Source organism: Taudactylus pleione, unplaced genomic scaffold, assembly GCF_031769625.1.
Source record: "Taudactylus pleione unplaced genomic scaffold, aTauple2 ptg000093l, whole genome shotgun sequence".
NCBI lineage: Eukaryota > Metazoa > Chordata > Amphibia > Anura > Myobatrachidae > Taudactylus > Taudactylus pleione.
Window position 1 is genome coordinate 30342843 of NW_028284495.1, and position 21450 is coordinate 30364292.

Sequence of the window (21450 nt, forward strand, 5' to 3'; positions counted from 1 at the left end):
AGTTTATCGCAGTGGGGGTGAGTAAAACGCATTAAGCGTATCACCCTTCCTACTTTGAGGCATATAGCCTACAAAATACTCTTTTTTTCTGACAACAAACTATCAGCATCATTTCAGTCCCCGAACATACGGCACCTATATTTTCTGGACTGCATGATTTATGTGTTATTTATGTGGCATTTTATTTCTACCGTGATAATTGTTGTGACGCCAATATTTATGTTTTGTATACCGGTATTAGGAGTCACCATTTTTACTATCTTATTGTATTTACATGAGGCAATAGACTTAATTTAGTCTATTTCTATACGACCTTGAGCTACTCCCCTTCATTTATTAAAATTTTATCTTCTACAAAACCTTTCCGTCAAACGTTTTACATTTTATTGTTGTACAAAAGAGATTTATTTCTATTATCTATACCTTTTAATTTAATTCATTATATTTTCAAATCAATAAATGTGGATTTTGATAAATATCGGAATTTTGGAATATTATTTTATAAATATTTTAGACATTTTTTTCTACACTTCGAGCCTACACATAATATCAATCAATATTACGTGAGTCTTATGTGCAAGCAGGTATGCGCTGGGAATATTTTTCCTTTTAACACTTCCATGTTCTGTGGTTCTGTAGTGTCCCCACCCACTGTATATTCCCATAGCAGCAACCAAGCACTCAGCATAACCCTTTATATGTGATAGAACTAGCGCTGCCTCTACAACCCTTTCTTAACTAAACACACATTTCACTGCCAGCAGCTAAACTCCCCTTAGTTCATCTCTGTACTGTATGTAATTTGCAAAAGTTACTGTACCCTCTGAGCAATCATGTACATCATCATCTCAGGAGATATCCAGGTTCAATGTAGAAAATATTACTCAACAGCCAGAATCATCTAATTTCATGATTCATCCTATTTCATAAATAACACAAAGATCAAATTTGCTAAAGGATATATAATTACCCCATAAATACACTAAGTGCATATAATTGTGCTGTCACCACAGAATATTCATGCATATATCACACAAGGTCAGGCTCATTCAGACACATACAGTATGTCAGCAGTGACATAAAACACATACGTAACAATGTGATTATACCAGTCACAATGATACAAGTAGAATATATGGAATATTTGGAAAGGTCTGTACTAGTCAATACTTACAATACAATTTCAAGGACACATTGATTGACGAATATGTAAGCCTTGTGTGCAGTGTGGAGGTTTATAAAAAGGAGAAAAAAAATAAAATAAAAATAAAAAGGTGAAAAAATAATTTTTTCCCAATAATTGTGACTGAGATATTTAACTCCTGCTACCTACTTCACTCCCCTTTATAACTGCACCAAGCACAGAGCATATTTCTTCCATAAACAGACAGCACACCTGCCAATACTTATAATACAATGCTATACTGAGAACTCCAAAGCATGGAAAGCAGTACTAAGCAAGCGGCATTACCATGCCAGGCACAAAAAAGTCCAGTAATAAGTATTGGAAATCTAGGACTGCCACTGGAAATAAGACTTGCACTATGACATGTCTCATTGCCTCTCACACACTTCTGCAGTTGTCACAGTTTGAATACAGTATCAAGAGACATTGTTACTGAAGAATAAAGGTCTGCTACTTTACCATGTCATCTATGTGCGATTTTATGTTTCAGGATGTTTCTGCTGACAGGTGGAAAATGCAGGATTTCTGCTAACAGACACAGCTGATCTTTTACTTCCACAGCAGTTCTAATTAACATGAGTCCACACAGGTATAGTCAGGTCAGAGCTCTCCTAACACTAGCTTTTCATTTTCTCTTCTCTAGGAACTAAAATACGTGAGAAGATTGGATGGAGGAAATGAGCAGCTGGGCAACAGTGAAATGTGAAGGATTAAAAACAGGTAAATGCCAGAGGGTTATAGAGAAGGGAGGACGGTCATCATCTTTGGTTATGTTTATGGAGTCCCCTGTTAATGTCATTTTATGTGTAAAAAATAATGACATTGTCATCTAAAAAATGTATTTTGCTGCACACCCCTGCATTTACTCTTTAGTACAAGGACCTCCAGTAGTAATGAGATTGTAAGACATAGGGCTTTATTTATTAAAGGGTGAAAGGCACATGTTTTGACCAGATATAGAGCTTTGCCCTATTTTTCCAAGGGTCACTGCCAGTGACAGCAGTGCTACTGCCACTAAAAAGATATCACCGGCTCTATCCGCAAAAAACTTTCCCATATTATTTAACAAGGAAGGAAATGGCACTCAAAAATCGATAAAAAAAATGCTTTATTATTTAAATAATGAAAATTATAAGATAGGAACTTTAAAATATTTTGTATTTACTTTATTCTTCATTCTAATTTAAAATTTTGGATTTTTTTGTTTACAAAAGAAGGAACTGAAAGCCCGGGCATCGGCTTTCTCCGTTTCTCCTATCGACGTCTGTGAGTGCAGCACCTTATGAACTATATATATATATATATATATATATATACACATATACACACACACACGTACATATATATATTATACACATATGCATACGCATACACACAAACAACGCAATGTCGGTGGCACTCAAATACATAATAGTCCAACCTTTCGATGGATGCTTTATTCTATTGTCATCATTCACTAGAGCAGGGGTGGGGAACCTTTTTTCTGCAGAGGTCCATTTTGATATATAAAGTATAACATTTGTAGGCCTGGTGCAGGCCACGCCCCCTCCGTGTGACATCACAGGGGGTGGGGCCACAATTGCCGCTGATTTCAGCAATGCCCAGAGCATCCTGAGGATGCTCCAGGGAGCTGTAAAGGCAGCCCTAAGGACGCTCCAGGCGGCACTGCTGCATAGATTCTGGATGCAGGGAGCCATTCTTGGCACCCTGCTAGCCAGATTAAACTAGCAAAATAAAACTCAGAGGGCCAGACCAAATGATATCGAGGGCCTTACACGACCATCGGCCCTGAGGTTCCCTATCCCTGCACTAGAGGGTGCATATAAAATAAGCTATACTCTTTCCAGCTGGTTATCTAAAAATGTTCCGGTGACTGACCAGATTAAATTGTTCTAGGAGGTATTTAGTACATGGAAGTTACAAACCTGTCCCAACAAACAAGAATACCAATGGTGCTATACCCATAATTCAGTAGATAATGCCATAGGGCTGTAAAGCCAATGCTACCATATAAAATATCTTTATTTATTTTTATTTGTATAAAACACACTTTTCACAATACAAATTACATCCAAGTTAGTTGCAGACGTTCCACTCTCAAGGTATAAGATTTCTTTCACCATTATTTTAGGGTTTAGAGTTCGATCGTGTAGCCTAATAGATTCTCTATTTATTCTTCTTGACCTCTCCGCTGCTTTAGACACTGTGGACATCCCTTTCTCCGCCTGCAACTCCTTAACTCCATTGGTCTGCTTGACATGGTCCTCTCCTGGCTGTCAACCTACCACTCTGGCCACACTTTCTCGGTCTCTTCTCATGAGTCAACCTCTACCACTCCAGTTGCTGTCCGTCACGGGTCTGTTCTTTGTCCCCTTCTTTTTGGTTTAACGGGTAGGCACATTAGTATGTTTAAGGTCCTTTGTTGTTCTCTATATTACGACTACGGTAATTATTGAGGCATTTATAGCTATTTATGTGTATGAGTGAGACTAGCTCCTTTTGATGAGACCCCTAATCCTATCTGGATATTAGTGATTACAGGCGTTTAGCATTGTAGGATGTCCCCTGTCATTCAAGTGCTATCTCCATGGGTTATAGTAAGAGGCTGTCGTTCTTAATAATCTGCTCTTAATAATCTGCTCTCACTTGTTTATAAAACCATGGCGGTATTTAGGTGTGGTTATAATTAAACCCGGGTCCAATTGTGAATAACGATACATTGCTTTTTCATGCTGTAACTATAGGTATTTGGTCTATGTGGCTGTAATTAGTGTATTGTCAACATTGTTAATGTGAAGCTGCTTTCAATTTTTCTTTTGTCATTCTGTTGCTTAGCAATGGGTGGTGATGAGTCACGTGGTGTGCGCCGATTGAAGGACGTCATCATGTGCGGCCGGACCCGGCAAACAGGTGTGATGGACACCACGCTGCAGCATACCGCTGATTAGTCACAGGGTGTTTGGTGATGGGGTATTTAAGGTATGTGTTCATTGCATTTTTGTACTTTCTGAAGACAGTTATAAAAACTGAAACGTTAACCTGTTTGGTCACCAACTGTTTCTCCTATCGACGTCCGTAAGTGCTGCACCTTATGAACTATATTACCTTGGCCTGCGGGGGCACCCGGTAAAGCTATTATCATCGATCTGAGTGCCGGTCCTGTGCTGTACTATCTATCTATCATATATATATATATATATATATATATATATATACATATATATACATATACACACACACACACACACATATACACATACACACATATACACATACACACACACATATACTAACAAAATCCAGAAAACCCGGCACTCACAGACTGGGGATAAAAAAGTTAGTTGCTAGGGTGCCCCTCCGGAGGTGCAGAATGCTACCTCTATGTAGACAATGGAAACAGGATGGCACTCCATAAACTGGTAGTATACTTGTTAAAACGGTCCTTTACTGACGTTTCGGGGTTTCCCCCTTCCTCAGGGACAGCAATACATATAAAACACAAACATTGCAAATATATAAAGCCAGACAATCATTCGTCATCTCCCTCACCTGAAAAATGCCAGCATCCGACTCCATGGATTCGCGCTCAACAACCTTGGCACTGAACCCATGACGTCATCAGCTGGCGTCCCGCAGGCCAAGGAACATCATGATCCGGTTGCCTAGCAACCATATATACACATTGACAAACAGTCAAAATCTCTATATTAAAAACTAGCGCTTTAAAACAAATCAAATCTAATAAACACGGATAGTGACACTACATACATAATAAACGCAGCTCAACACAAGTCTATACAGAAGGCCACGGACACAGCGAAAAAAATGCAAACAAGCTGAAGCATATAACTGTAACGAATGAATATCTAAATTAACCAAGTCACCCCCAAAGAGGATAAATATCTGAATTAGAGGTAACACTGCAAACCCAGGATCTCATTGAGACCCTTGGGCCCAATGGTATCTAGAATGTGTATCCATCTACTTTCTTTCTGCATTAAGATTTTATTTCTATTACCACCCCGCATAAGAGGAGGCACGTGATCAATAATAATAGTACGTATTGATGCCACCCCATGCTGGAACTATCTGTACTTTTAGTAAACAGAAAAGTCTTAAATAACCCTTCATCATAAGATATATGTACATCGAGAAAATCAACATCGGTGGCATGATAATATGTTAGCTTAACTACACCTTCAGACTTATTGAAGTTATCCAGAAGAGATATCAACTGAGCTTCTGGACCAGTCCACATGATTAACAGGTCATCTATGTAGTGAAGATATAAAGCTACTTCAGCTTTTAAATGACCATTCACATAAAATAGCGATTGTTCAACAGCATACATAAAGGCGTTGGCATACGATGGGGCCACAGAGGACCCCATCGCACACCCCGCCACCTGGAGATATCTCCCATCAAAAATGAAGTAATTGTGTTAAAATTAACCACAATAACTCAATGACAAACTCAATAGATGGACCATTATAATCAGAATCCTGCAGAATAATGTGTTTGACAGCCTCCACACCTGCAGCATGCGGGATGCAGGTGTAGAGGCTTGTAACATCTGCAGTACACATAAGGAGTGGTACATCAACAATAGCCAAATCCTTTAATTTCAAGAGCAACATGCTCGTATCGTTAAAATAAGCAGGTAACTGCTGTATGCAAGGGTTGAGAAAGAAATCCAACTATACAGCGGAAGGATGAAATAGGGACCCCCGGGCTGAGATTATTGGACGCCCTGGGGGGTTGACAGGGTCCTTGTGCAGTTTGGGCAACACATAAAACAGAGCTGTTATTGGAAATTCAACCATAAGCGAAACCTTTAACTCAGATGAAATGACAACCTGAGAAACAGCACGATCTAACAGAGCATCCAATTCTTTCTTATAAATGCCAGTGGGGTCAAAGCCCAAATTTTCATATGTCAAAGTGTCACACAATTGTCAATGGCATTCACCCCTATATTGCATCACACTCTGCACAACCACCGCGCCCCCTTTATCAGCATTACGTATAATTAAATATTTTCTTGAGGATAAGGATTTTAACGCTAATTGTTCCTTTCGAGTAAGATTTTGGTGGTAATGAGTTTTCATGGGCAGGCTAGAATGAAGGCCCTCTTGATCCAGATGACGCGAAAACGTCCTAATCGAGGCGTTTTGAGAAATTGGGTCAAACTTAGACCGTGGTAGAATTTTCTTCAAAACGTCAGGAACGGTAGCCTGTGTGTCAGACACAGGTTTCTGCGGATGTTTTCCAAAATGATCTTTTCAATCTAACAGTCCGATTTAATTTAATTTTTTTAATTTGTTTGTCGTAGTTATGACCGACAGGAACTGTCTAGCCTTAAACAAAGTTTTGCATATGTCGAGGGATGAGTTATTACGTCCCAAAAATCAAAGGAACAAGTTGGACCATAAATGCGTCCCTTGGGTAAACAGATATTGTGTTGATAGCCATCATTTTGTGAAACAGGCCAAGCAATGGTGGCCTATCATTAATTCTGATAGAGATTTACCGGCTTTACAGGACTCTAGACATCTACCTAGTTTTACTAGAAGCAGAAATATAGGGGATCGGGTTCTGCGTTTAGACATAACAGGGCTAGATCGGCAAACACAGCCGACACTTCTTGAGTACCCGGGTAGGGTGTCATCGATGCCTGGGTTGTGTCACATGTAGAGGTTTAACAATTGGAAATTCTTTTTGTCATCCCCAAACAGGGAAACGTTTTAAGATTAATTCTGCATTGACAAGCTCTACCACTCACTTGTCCCTGTGGCCTGTCATATGTAGGTAAAACTCAGCAACAATTCAAGGAGCGTATGGTTTTGCATCGTTCTGCCATACAGCAGGCCTTGGGGAGTGGGAATAGTGAGCAACCATTGGCCCGTCATAGATTTTAATATAGAGATTTTGACTGTTTGTCAATGTGTATATATGGTTGCTAGGCAACCGGATCATAATGTTCCTTGGCCTGCGGGACGCCAGCTGATGACGTCATCATGGGCTCAGCGCCGAGGTTGTTGAGCGCGAATCCATGGAGTCGGACACTGGCGTTTTTCAGGTGAGGGAGATGACGAATGATTGTCTAACTTTATATATTTGCAAAGTTTGTGTTTTATATGTATTGCTGTCCCTGAGGAAGGGGGAAACCCCGAAACGTCATTAAAGGACCGTTTTAACAAGTAGACTACCAGTCTGTGGAGTGCCATCCTGTTTCCATTGTGTGTATATATATAAAAAAGTATGGTGAATCCGGCACTCACTACAATGAAGGTAAGCTCACCCCGTTGCCATCCGCTAACCGTGCAGTATCACTGCACGGACCAACAGCACTCCAAGAAACGACGGCACTCAGGGATTTGTAATAACAACACACACGAAATAGCAGTCTTTTCTACATCAACGTTTCAATGCATAGGCATTTTCATCAGGACACAGAATAGAAAACAATACATACCTTAAATAAGTGCTCCCCTTCACCAGAGTTCCGTGTGCAAACATCCAGCTTCCGGCTGGAATCGCGCCGTTGCGCACATAATGATGATGTCACCCATGTGCACCCATTACCATGGTAACAACTAATAAACAAGAACATACATGGATACATAACAGAAAAAATCATAATACAAGACATAGGAATCAAAAATACTCTGAAAAAATGCTATCACTGACTTAAAAAGCAAATTAGCAACACACACATTTAAAAGAGCAGAAAAACAGAGATCATAAAAAATTATCATTAGCCAATCACGCAATATTAGCATGAACAAAGTCATATTAGCACCATGACGAACAAATAGAGACCAGTACCGCTATGCCTTCATCCAAATTTTTCTGGTATGATGGCAATCATTATTTACAGATTTCGGGGTGTGCGATGGGGTCCGCTGTGGCCCCATCGTACGCTAATGCCTTTATGTTTTGCATAGAGGATGAGCTTTTTTTCAGTGATGATGGTATCTCGAGCAATATTTTTTACTATACACGTTACATAGATGATATATTGCTGCTATGGGTAGGTGGTAAAGATCAGCTTTGTTCTATCCCTGAGACACATAACATGAAACGAGGCCCTGTTCAGTTATCCTATAGGATTGAATCAACCAGTATTGATTTTCTGGATGTTACGATCAGTATTGTTGATAGTCATTTACGTACTTCATTATTTGTCAAACCAACTGATCGTAACATGTTGTTGTTACCATCTAGTTTTCATCCCAAGACGGTACATAAGGGGTTACCTTTCTCACAGTTTCTTCGTATACGGAGAATCTGTAACAACGAGGTAGATATGCATCATCAAATGGATTCAATGATTGCTAAATTTGTGGCTAGGGGGTATTGTTATGATACCTTACTTAAAACAAAAGAAAAGGTAATCTCTATACCACATGACAAAACACTTATCGCAAAAAAGAACAAAAGAACTATTAATAGGTTACCGTGGCCAACTAGATACAATACAGCCAGTGGTAAAGTTCCGATGGCTATTAAGAACCATTGGCCATTAATTACCTCTGATAAGGAATTGCCTACTCTATGTGATAAACGTATTCTCACTTGTTACTCTCGGGGAAGAAATCTCCGTGATTATTTAATACATACTGATGTGTCAGGTTTTGGTAAAGATACATCTAGAAATTTTTTAGGTCCCCTTAAAAAAGGTTGTTTTAAGTGTGCTGGGTGTGTCACCTGTGGTTACATGTTAACCGGTGACACAATTAAACATCCATATTCAGCTAAACAGTTTAAAATCTCTCATCATGTAAGTTGTTCCAGCAAGTTTGTGGTGTATGCCCTTACATGTCCTTGTGGCAAATATTATATCGGTAAGACCGACCGCCAATTCAAAGAGAGAATGGCGATGCACAGATCTTCGATCCGTGCCGCCATTCTCTCTGGTACAAGTGAACAACCTGTGGCCAAACATTTTGCCACTGTAGGACATTCCCTTACTGCAATGCGACACATGATTATCGATCATGTACCTCCTTTATTGAGGTGTGGGAATCGGTCTAGGATTCTTCTGCAAAAGGAGTCTAGATGGATTTTTCTCCTTGACTCATTGAGCCCTAAGGGACTTAATGAGACAATGGGACTTCATTGCTTTCTTTAATTTACTGTATTTTACTGTACTTGATATGTTATTGATTTATAACTTAATCACCTTCTTTAAATTTGGATGAAGGCATAGCATTACTGGTCTCTATTTGTTCGTCATGGTGCTAATATGACTTTGTTCATGCTAATATTGCGTGATTGGCTAATGATCATTTTTTATGATCTCTGTTTCTCTGCTCTTTTAAAGGTGTGTGTTGCTAATTTGCTTTTTATGTCACTGATAGCATTTTTTCAGAGTATTTTTGATTCCTATGTCTTGTATTATGATTTTTTCTGTTATGTATCCATGTATGTTCTCTGTTTATTAGTTGTTACCATGGTGATGGGTGCACATGGGTGACGTCATCATTATGTGCGCAACGGCGCGATTCCAGCCGGAAGCTGGATGTTTGCACACGGAACTCTGGTGAAGGGGAGCACTTATTTAAGGTATGTATTGTTTTCTATTCTGTGTCCTGATGAAAATGCCTATGCATTGAAACGTTGATGTAGAAAAGACTGCTATTTCGTGTGTGTTGTTATTACAAATCCCTGAGTGCCGCCGTTTCTTGGAGTGCAATATATATATATATATACACACACACATACACAGTCAGGTGCATAAATATTGGGACATTGACAGAATTTTCATATTTTGTCCTCTATTCACCACCGCAATGGCTTTGAAATGAAACAATTAAGATGTGCTTTAACTGCAGACTTTCAGATTTAATTTGAGGGTAATTACATCCATATCAGGTGAACGGTGTAGGAATTACAACGGTTTCTATATGTGCCTCCCACTTTTTAAGGGGCCAAAAGGGGAGGCAATCGGGAAGCCGACTGCCTAAATACCGGCAGCCGGCTTCCTGACTGTCTTATCCCGGCAAGGGTGAAATGCCGGGTGTCTAGATGTAGACGCCCGCATTTCCCCGACGCCGGTAGACCGGCGCCCGGCATCACGATCGTAGTGATGCCGGGCGCCGCGAACGGACAGCCGTGGGGGGGAGGGTTAGGTTTAGGGCTCCCGGGGGGGACTTAGGGTTAGGCATCCCCCCCGGGAGGGTTAGGCTAGGGGGAGGGAGGGTTAGGCACCCCCCGGGGGACTTAGGTTTAGGCAGCGGGGAAGGGGGTGGTTAGGGTTAGGCACGGGGGGGAAGTTAGGGTTAGGGGGGTTAGGTTAGTGGATACTTACCTATCCACGATCGGGATTTCCAGAGCTGTCGGGCATCCGCTGCGTCGCACTCTGCTCCTGTCGGGCTGCCGCTGACGGGAATAGAACCGTATTTCATACCAATCCCGCCAAAAGTAATGGGACAAACTAATCAATCCTAAATCTAACTTTCACTTTTTAATACTTTGTTGCAAATCCTTTGCAGGCAATTACAGCCTGAAGTCTGGAACGCATAGACAACACCAGACCCTGGGTTTCATCCTTGGTGATGCTCTGCCAGGCCTCTACAGCAAATGTCTTCAGTTCCTGCTTGTTCTTGGGGCATTTTCCCTTCAGTTTTGTCTTCATCAAGTGAAATGCATGCTCAATCGGATTCAGGTCAGGGGACTGACTTGGCCATTGCATAACATTCCACTTTTTAGCCTTAAAAAACTCTTTGGTTGCTTTTGCAGTATGCTTCGGGTCATTGTCCATCTGCAGTGTGAAGCACCGTCCAATGAGTTCTGAAGCATTTGACTGAATATGAGCATATAATATTGCCCGAAACACTTCACAATTCATTCTGCTGCTTTTGTCAGCAGTCACATCATCAATAAATACAAGGGAACCAGTTCCATTGGCAGCCATACATGCCCACGCCATGACACTACCACCACCATGCTTCACTGATGAGGTGGTATGTTTTGGATCATGAGCAGTTCCTTTCCTTCTCCATACTCTTCTCTTCCCATCACTCTGGTACAAGTTGATCTTTGTCTCATCTGTCCATAGGATGTTGTTCCAGAACTGTAATGGCTTTTTTAGATGTTGTTTGGCAAACTCTAATCTGGTCTGAATGATTTTGAGGCTCACCAATGGTTTACATCTTGTGGTGAACCTTCTATATTCACTCTTGTGAAGTCTTATCTTGATTGTTGACTTTGACACATATACACCTTCCTCCTGTAGAGTGTTCTTGATTTGGCCAACTGTTGTGATGGGGTTTTTCTTCACCAGGGAAATAATTCTGCTGTCATCCACCACAGTTGTTTTCCGTGGTCTTCCAGGTCTTTTGGTGTTGCTGAGCTCTCCGATGCGTTCTTTCTTTTTAAGAATGTTCCAAACAGTTGATTTGGCCACACCTAATGTTTTTGCTATCTCTCTGATGGGTTTGTTTTGATTTTTCAGCCTAATGATGGCTTGCTTCACTGATAGTGACAGCTCTTTGGATCTCATATTGAGAGTCGACAGCAACTGATTCCAAATGCAAATGTCACACCTAGAGCCAACTCCAGACCTTTTACCTGATTAATTGACAATGAAATAACGAGGGAATAGCCCACACCTGTCCATGAAATAGCTTTTGAGTTGATAGTCCCATTACTTTTGGCCCCTTAAAAAGTGGGAGGCACATATAGAAACTATTGTAATTCCTACACCGTTCACCTGATTTGGATGTAATTACCCTCAAATTAAATCTGAAAGTCTGCAGTTAAAGCACATCTTGTTTGTTTCATTTCAAAGCCATTGTGGTGGTGAATAGAGACCAAAATATGAAAAATCTGTCGATGTCCCAATATTTATGCACCTGACTGTACATACATACATACATACATACAGGTTGAGACTCCCATATCCAAAATGCCTGGGACCAGGGGTATTTTGGATATCAGAATGCTCCGTATTTTGGAATATTTGCGTACCATAAAGTAATACCTTGGGTATGGGACCCAAATCTAAACACATAATGCATTTATGTTCTATATACACCTTATACACACAGCCTGCAGGTCATTTTATACAATATATTTAATCATTTTAAGCATCAAAAAAAGTTTGTGTACATACATGAAATTCATTTATGTTTCATATACACCTTATACACACAGCCTGAAGGTTATTGTATACTGTATTTTAATCATTTTGTGCTTTAAAAAAAAGTTTTTGTACATGGAACCATCAGAAATCAAAGGTTTCACTTTCTCAGTCACACTAAAAATATTCTTTAATATTCCGTTTTTCGGAATATCTGGATATGGGAGACTCAAGTGTGTGTGTGTGTGTGTGTGTATATATATGTGTATATATATATATATATATATATATATATATATATATACACACACATACATATATATATATATATATATATATATATATATATATATATTTTATACACATATGCATACACACAAACAACGCAATGTCGGTGGCACTCAAATACATAATAGTCCAACCTTTCGATGGATACTTTATTCTATCGTCATCATTCACCAGAGCAGGGGTAAGGAACCTTTTTTCTGCAGAGGGCCATTTTGATATATACAGTATAACATTCGCGTGCCTGGTGCAGGCCACGCCCCCTCCGCGTGACATCACAGGAGGGTGGGGCCACAATTGCCGCTGATTTCAGTAATGCCCAGAGCATCCTGAGGATGCTCCAGGGAGCTGTAAGGGCAGCGGTGTGACCGTCTGAAGCGCCCTAAGGACGCTCCAGGCGGCACTGCTAAATAGATTCTGGCTGCAGGGTGCCATTCTTGGCACCCTGCTAGCCAGATGAGACTAGCAAAGAAAACTCAGAGGGCCAGACCAAATGATACCGAGGCCCTTATATGGCCCTCGGCCCTGAGGTTCCCTATCCCTGCACTAGAGGGTGCATATAAAATAAGCTATACTCTTTCCAGCTGGTTATCTAAAAATGTTCTGGTGACTGACCAGGATTAAATTGTTCTAGGGGGAATTTAGTATCTGGAAGTTACAAACATGCCCCAACAAACAAGAATATCAATGGTGCTATACCCATAATTCAGTAGATAATGCCATAGGGCTGTAAAGCCAATGCTACCATATAAAATATCTTTATTTATTTTTATTTGTATACAAATTACATCCAAGTTAGTTGCAGACTTTTCACTCTCAATGTATAAGATTTCTTTCACCATTATTTTAGGGTTTAGAGTTCGATTGTGTAGCCTAATAGATTCTCTATTTATTCTTCTTGACCTCTCCGCTGCTTTAGACACTGTGGACATCCCTTTCTCCGCCTGCAACTCCTTAACTCCATTGGTCTGCTTGACATGGTCCTCTCCTGGCTGTCAACCTACCACTCTGGCCACATTTTCTCGGTCTCTTCTCTTGACTCAACCTCTACCACTCCAGTTGCTGTCCGTCACGGGTCTGTTCTTTGTCCCCTTCTTTTTGGTTTAACGGGTAGGCACATTAGTATGTTTAAGGTCCTTTGTTGTTCTCTATATTACGACTACGGTAATTATTGAGGCATTTATAGCTATTTATGTGTATGAGTGAAACTAGCTCCTTTTGATGAGACCCCTAATCCTATCTGGATATTAGTGATTACAGGCGTTTAGCATTGTAGGATGTCCCCTGTCATTCAAGTGCTATCTCCATGGGTTATAGTAAGAGGCTGTCGTTCTTAATAATCCGCCTGCAACTCCTTAACTCCATTGGTCTGCTTGACATGGTCCTCTCCTGGCTGTCAACCTACCACTCTGGCCACATTTTCTCGGTCTCTTCTCTTGACTCAACCTCTACCACTCCAGTTGCTGTCCGTCACGGGTCTGTTCTTCGTCCCCTTCTTTTCTATATGTATGCTTCCTCCCTAGGTGAGCTTATCAGCTCTTTTGGACTCCAATATCATCTCTGTGCTGATGACAGCACCTCTACCTCTCTGATCCTGAACTCTACCCCTCTCTGCTCACTCAAACTGTCTTCCTTGTATTTCCTCCTGTATGCCTCAGCACTTTCTTAACCTAATAGGTCTAAGAATGATATGATCATCTTTCCACCCTACCGAGTTCCCCTCTACTCCCTTGATAAACTATCCCTTGACAACCTCACCATTTATTTTATCACACAAATCTGTTCTCTTGGATTAATCTTTTACTCCGCCTTATGGCCGTATTCAATTTGGAGTGAAAAGTCCGTTGCCGGACTTTTCGGCGTCTTCGCCACTTTTCTGCGTGAAAAAGTATCGCTCCCGTCCCCATGTATCCCCGTATTCAATTCCAAATCGGCGAAAACGGGACGCAGTGAATCTCAAACAGGCGAAAAGTCCTGTAGTTTTGGGGGAAATCAGCCTAACACCCCCCCAAAAGATGCTCTGACATGGGGGTTCACTACGGGTACCCCCGATTAACCCTGCTGAAGGTTTTTGGGATCTTTGATTGGTCTCAATAGGCGCTATGTATCGCCTGTCAGCATTTTGCAATACTTTCTTTTACAAGATAAGCATTCCCATCAAATTTGGGGTACATGAAAATGGGTGCAAGCATATTTTCAAATGTGTAAAGGCAAGCATTAAATAGCGCCAAAAATGCACCTTCAGCAAGCACCTGCAATCAAAAATACACTTCCCCCATACTTGCAGACCCCCCCAAATGCTATATCGCTAGTTTTTGAATTTATACCCCCAATTTGATTTTTTTTTTGCCCATTTTTTCAAAGTGCTTTTTTGGGGTGTCCTTTGCAGGGTTTTTTGACGCAGTTAGCATCAGGTGGGGTGTCCAAAGGGTGCAGGGTGGTTCCCGCAACATTGCACCCCAAAACCCCAATTCTGCACTTTTTTCCGCCAGGTGTTCATAGGCAAAACTTTTTTGCCTATTACATTGCATTGCGTTATCGCGCTGGTGAAAAAGACGCTGAAATACAGGGATAAATGAAAATCGTGAAAATGACGTCATCGGCGAAAAAGTTTTGCCGAAAAAAGGTTTTTCACTTCTAGTTGAATACGGCCCTTACATTCAGTCTCTCTCCCTGTCTTGCAGCATCCAGCTTTGAAATATCCACAGAATTAGACCCTTTCTCACAGAGCGGCAAAAAAGACCCTCATCCACTTACTGGTCATTCCAAAACTGGATTAGTGTAACCCCCTCTTATCTGGCCTCCCTAAATTCCACCTCTGTCCACTCCAATCTGTATTTAATGCTTCTGCTCAGCTCACCTTCCTCTCCAAACTAACTGCTTCCACCTCCCCTCTCTATCAGGCCCTACACTGACTCCCTTCAGAATAGAATTCAAACTCCTCATACTCACCAATAAACCACTTATCCAATCCTCATCCCATACATCTTTGACTACATATCCCTCCACACTCCCACTTCACTCAGCCAATGATTGCAGCCTCTTATCCCAACTGATTACTTTTTCCCAATCCTGCCTCCAAGATTTTACTGCTCCCCACCACAGGAATTCTCTTCCTCCCCTAATCAGGCTATCCACCTCTCTCCAAAAATGTAAACTGTCCCTTAAAACCCACTTTATTAAAGTCTTCCAAGCTCTTATCCTAACCCACCGCTCTCTCCTCCTTGCTCCCGGTTTCTCCCCTGTGTCACACCTATCTGTCTGCCCCCACTTTAGATTGTAAGCTGTCATGAACAGGGCTCTTTTCATGTACTTTTCACTCCTTCACTTATAACATCAACTCACTGCCCACAATGGCACCAAACCTTTGGTTTCAACAGTAGGTGGTACCATCTGTGGGTATGACTGCATATACAACAAAGTCTTTTGCATTTTATTCTTTGCACTGTTTCTGCTGACATACTTTCTATTGATTTCTGAGATATCTGTGGGCACCATATAAATAAAAGATGATAATTCTATTACAAATGTTATTCTAAGGAATAGATAGCACATTAATTAAGTGTAATACGCACCACGAGGGATCCAAGTGGTCTGATCTTTAAGAAAATCTCTTTAAGAATTGGCAGAAATTCCAGCTAGAAGGTGAATTTTTGCACTTTGGCATAGAGATGTTGTGCTGAGAGGGTTTAGGGATTAAAGCATAACATTGATTTAGAATGGGGGGAGGGGGGCTCCTAGCTCAACTATAAACTGCAGTGTAAAAATAAAGCTTAGTGGATTTTGTGTGCTACATGCAGAGCAGCTGGTATTTTCCATCCAGACATATAGCTGGTTCAAAAAGAAACTCTAAATGGGGCATTTAATTAGGTGCGGGGTAAACCCAGTTGCTAATTGCCCATGTAGCGAGGGGAAATTCTATTCAAATGAATAGCATTTATCTGCATGGTTAACCAGAGGTTGACGCACTCTAACCCACTAATTCTGCGTAAATTGTGGAATCAATGTGTTTTCCCTGCCGTTAAATCCCAGAGGGTGCCTTTTCTGGCTGACTTTTCCTCGCAGCTCCTGAAGCTGCGAGGAAAAGTCTACTTCTGTATATTAACGTGCGGGTTAAACTTTGCTGGTTGAATCTCCTGGTGCAATTAATTAGCCACCGAGAAAACCTCACGGCTAATTGGATCCCAGCCCCCTAAGTGTGCAAATGGGAATTCTTGCGAAAAATACAACAATTTTGGTGACGTAGACAACAAGATAAACAATACAATTACCTCTTACTCCTCTTGACAGACTTATTCTCCCAGGGTGGATCAATAACAATGACACTGTATTTTTTATCTAAAAGAAAACACGTAACAAGTTAAGTGAGTTGTAGACCACAATGTTCCTACTTGTATTTTTCTTGGATTAAGTCCTAACTTATCTGATACATTTTCCAACATCCCTAATATCAAACTTCAAATTAGCCAACCACTAACTCTTGAAGAGAAGTTATTTGTTGTGAACTGCCGTTTTATTTTATGGTGCGTTACAAATAAAGAACAATATTCTCTGCCTCTCTCTCTTTACCATAAGCCCCTGAGAGGGGATGTAGTGAAATGGCCGTTGCACGGGATACCGGTTGTCAAAATCCTGGTGCCAGAATCCCGACCCGCAGTCAGCACACCGGTGCCTGAATCAAGATGTCAGATGAGATGCCGAAGCCGGAATCCTGACAGTCGGCATCCTGAACGTAAGTATAGAGGGCAGGGTTAGCTTCGCGTGGGGTGGGGGTGTAGAGAGAGAGTGTAAGGGTTAGGCTGTGGACAGGGAGGGTTAGGTTTAGGCACTAAGGTAGGAGGGTTAGGTACAAGCACTAACGGTGGAGAGTTGGGGTGCGGGGAGGAGAGGGAAGGGTTAGGATCCAGAAAGGGAGGGTTAGGGGGTGAAAGGAGGAGGGCTAGTATACCTCCGGAGCCCCTGTCGGGATTCTGAGCATCGGGATGCCGCTGTTAGCGTTTTGAAGGCTGGCACTCCGACTGCCGGTCTCCCATACCCAACCCAGAGAGCACACTGTAAGAAAGCATGAAACTGAAAGTTTATTAGTATAAAAAGAAAGATGGCTTGTGCATATGTGGGCATAGTATAACAATGTATTTTTCATTTAGAAGTTAAGAACACAAAACCTCAACATTTAAATTTTCAGGTATGAACCACAAAGTTAAAATATCTTGTATAATACATAAGCTTTAACTTAACATTACAATGTAAAGAATAACCAACTTCCAACTTTACAGACAGCTGAAGCTCCTTCCACATTTTTAGCCCAGTGTTCCAATGATTTTTGAAAAAAATAAAACTGCAGTTTCTTATTAAACTAGACACACATTCTTCAATTGTTTGCCCACTTTTTCATCATAAAAAGTTTTTGTCTGAGAGATCATAAAACACTACGAAACACCTCAAGGAAGGCCCTGCTTTTTTTTTTTATCGTTGAACTGGATACACTGTGAAAGCATGGAACAGTGTGTGGAAGGTCATGTGCACAGGGTAGGCAGCAATTGTTTAATTCTGTATATTTAACACTGTAGTGTTGTTGCATGAATGCAAAAAATTATATTAAAATGAAAATGCAAACCTAGTAACTGTATCCCAACCAGCATTGAAGGAAGCAAATTAATTCATCCTCTATCCAACATCTTTTTATATTGGGATTTCTTGTGTTTAACTTAAAGGAATCTATTTGAAGACTAATGAAAATGGTAACTCTGGTAACAGCTTTTCTATTACAGGTTGAGTCTCCCATATCCAAAATGCTTGGGACCAGGGGTATTTTGGATATCGGAATATTCCGTATTTTGGAATAATTGCATATTATAATGAAATGTCTTGGAAATGGGACCCAAATATACACACAGAATGCATTTATGTGTTATATACACCTTATACACACAGCCTGCAGGTCATTTTAGACAATATTTTTTATAATTTTGTGCATCAAAAAAAGTTTGTGTACATACATGAAATTCATTTATGTTTCATATACACCTTATACACACAGCCTGAAGGTTATTTTATACAATCTTTTTAATCATTTGTGCCTTAGACAAAGTTTATGTACATTAAACCATCAAAAATCAAAGGTTTCATTATCTCAGTCATGCTGAAAATATTCCGTATTTCGGAATATTCCGTATTTCGGAATATTTGGATATGGGAGACTCAACCTGTAATAGTATTGTCCCAGATCTTGGACGTTTTTACTTTTTCAAAGTATTAGTATATTATTAATATATTCCTTGCAAGTCCCAGGACTGGTTTCAACATCAGTGAATATCAGCAATATCTCTCAGATGCGATAACCAAAGTTTTTTTGTTCAACACAAAGCGTACAGCATGTTTCCCTGCCCAGGTACAAACTAGTATATAATGGGTTCTGTCAATAGGTGTAATTTAATTTGGTGCATGTCTATTATATGAAAGGTATTGGTCCCAGATTTTTTTTTTTTTACATATGACGACAAGACTGGGAAACCAAAAACCTGTCCAATGATAATGTTCTAAGGTTTAACACAAGAATTTACTCCGGCCATAAATCATTGGGTTTCCCCTAAAATCAAAAACTTGTGCTTTAATAAACTTACTAACAGGAGTATTCAATATGGGAGCGAAAACATAGTTTTTGCGTTAATATCGGAGGTATGACATCATTATCGCAGGTTTTACTTTTACACCGTATTCAATTTCAAAGACTTATCGCAGTTTTGAGAAGTCTTTGATAAAAAACGGGGATAACTTTTCACCATTGAATAGGTGTCGAAAAAAAGTGCAGAATTGGGGTTTAGGGGTGCAGGCTTAAAAAAAATAGCCTGCACCCCTGGGAATGACATTTAAAAAAGAACTGTGTCAAAAAAAGTTTAAAAAAAAAAATAGGGACACCCCAAAAAATGTATTTAAAAATTGGGGTGAAAAAAAAAACTTGAGAAAAAATTGTATAACAATAGGGAAATAGGTTCAGGGCTATTCTGCAAGTATGCGGCAGGTGTTTTGAAGAATAGAATTATAGCGGCAGGTGCACAAATGCAGAATTTAAAAAAAATTACTTTAGGGACTTAAAAATATGCTAGTACCCATTTTCATGTACCCCAAATTTGATGGGACCACTTAAAAAAATAACCTAAGTGCTCTTCTGCATCACTTCTTCAATGTCGGAAAAAAAATACCTGCTGCGGCTATTTAAATCCCCGACTTTCATTTAAAGGCTAAAACAGGGGTACCCATAGTGTTCCCCCATGTTTTTACAACTTTACAATTTTTTAAAGGAAAAATTCGTAACTTTACGCAAATCCAACTTCGGAGTTTCCCGTTTTCGTTCATTTTATATTGAATACGGGGATAAGCGGGAGCGCGCCCGATACTTTAACGCAGGTAAAAACTCTGATATGAAACGTTAACTTCGACAGTGAAGTTAACGTTTCATATTGAATACCCCTCATAGTCTTAAAAACAAAAAAACAAGGATTTCCGGCTCCAGCTTGATGGAGTGAGAAGCTCCATCTCCGTCACTGACCTCCTCTGCACTTTCACCATTTCAAGGTTACTAGTTAGCCTCTATACCAGAGCCGCACATCTCCTCCAGCAGCTCATGGATAAGTTTATCAGATTCAGCACCGGCACCGCTGAAGTCGCAGCCCCAACACCAGGAGAGAGGGTGAACTGAAACAGGCACAGTGACGCTCTATACATGAGCAAAACCAGTTAGAGGATCCAAAGCCCTTCGCGAATGCAGGACTGCACAATCGATATCTTAGTGCATTTGCTCTTTTGCCATCACTGGCACTGGTTGCCATATACTTTTTATTGTTGTCGCTGTCCACTTGAGGAATCCTCCATACCATCTGGAATATAGAGACTACTGGCGTCTACTTCCAGCGTCAGCATCTGTGGTCCAGGCAGACTCCCGCAGGTGGATACACGGGCGGCGTGCAATTGCAGCGGCTGCACCTCTATTTACAGCACAGAGGGTGTTCAGGACTGTCTATTCCCGCACAGCATACTGAGTGCTGATTACTAACATCAGTGGAGAGTGGTGATTATACAAGTTTTCAGGTTTTAATTTGCATTCTTATCTGGGGCTTAAAGCTAGGAGTGGTATCTTATGAATATATGGACTGAGGGGGTCATTCAGACCCGCTCGCGAGCGCAGGACGCTCGGAAGCAGGTTGATGTTACCCCACTGCGCATGCGCACGACGGAGGGAGCTCCGTCGCGCGCATGCGTGAGACCCGGCTAGCGATGGGGTATCCGTCGCTCCGGGTCTCGCTCCAAAGGGGGTGTGCTGTCGATGTTGATTGACAGCACGCCCCCTTTGGTGGGCGTGCCGGGGGCGTGGCTGCCAGATGGAGGCGTTCCCATGGGAACGCCTACTGTCTGAAGCCGGCCCCACTGACATCACTAGTGATGTCAGTGGGAGTGATTTGGGCTCTGATAGAGCCAAAACCACTCCAGGGCTTGCGGCAGCAAGACCCTACCGCAGGGTCTCCGTCGCAAGCCCGATGGTCGCGATGGTCTTGACCATCGCGACCATCATCATGGACGCTCGCATAAGCTGTGGGTGGTCACCCAAGCTATGCGAGCGTCCAGGAGGACGCTCCATTTTCATGTAGGAGGGCCCTGATTCAGAGCGAGCGCTCTGGTCAGAGCGTCAGGCTCTGAATCAGGCCCTGAGTCCTTTTAAAAAGCACAGTGCCATTCACATATTAGACTAGGACATCTCCATGGAATTATAGTGATCATTCTAGTTCTTTTATTGTTTGTATATATTTTTATATGCATTTGTTGGCATTTATGTATGTGTTATATGTAGTGATCAGCAGGCTTGGATCTCAGAGATCCGAACCCACCAGAATTTTGA

The 21450-nt window shown here is 41.1% G+C and overlaps 1 protein-coding gene across 3 annotated transcripts in view; it reads right to left on the reverse strand.

Annotated features, from left to right (window-relative positions):
- METTL4 (methyltransferase 4, N6-adenosine) overlaps positions 1-21450 on the reverse strand; it is a 189529-nt gene that overhangs the window by 68651 nt on the left and 99428 nt on the right. For all 3 annotated transcript variants that reach the window (XM_088469633.1, XM_088469634.1, XM_088469635.1), the window contains exon 4: positions 16829-16895. In XM_088469633.1, coding sequence (XP_088325759.1) covers positions 16829-16895 — 67 coding nt within the window. The remainder of the gene's footprint in view (positions 1-16828; positions 16896-21450) is intronic.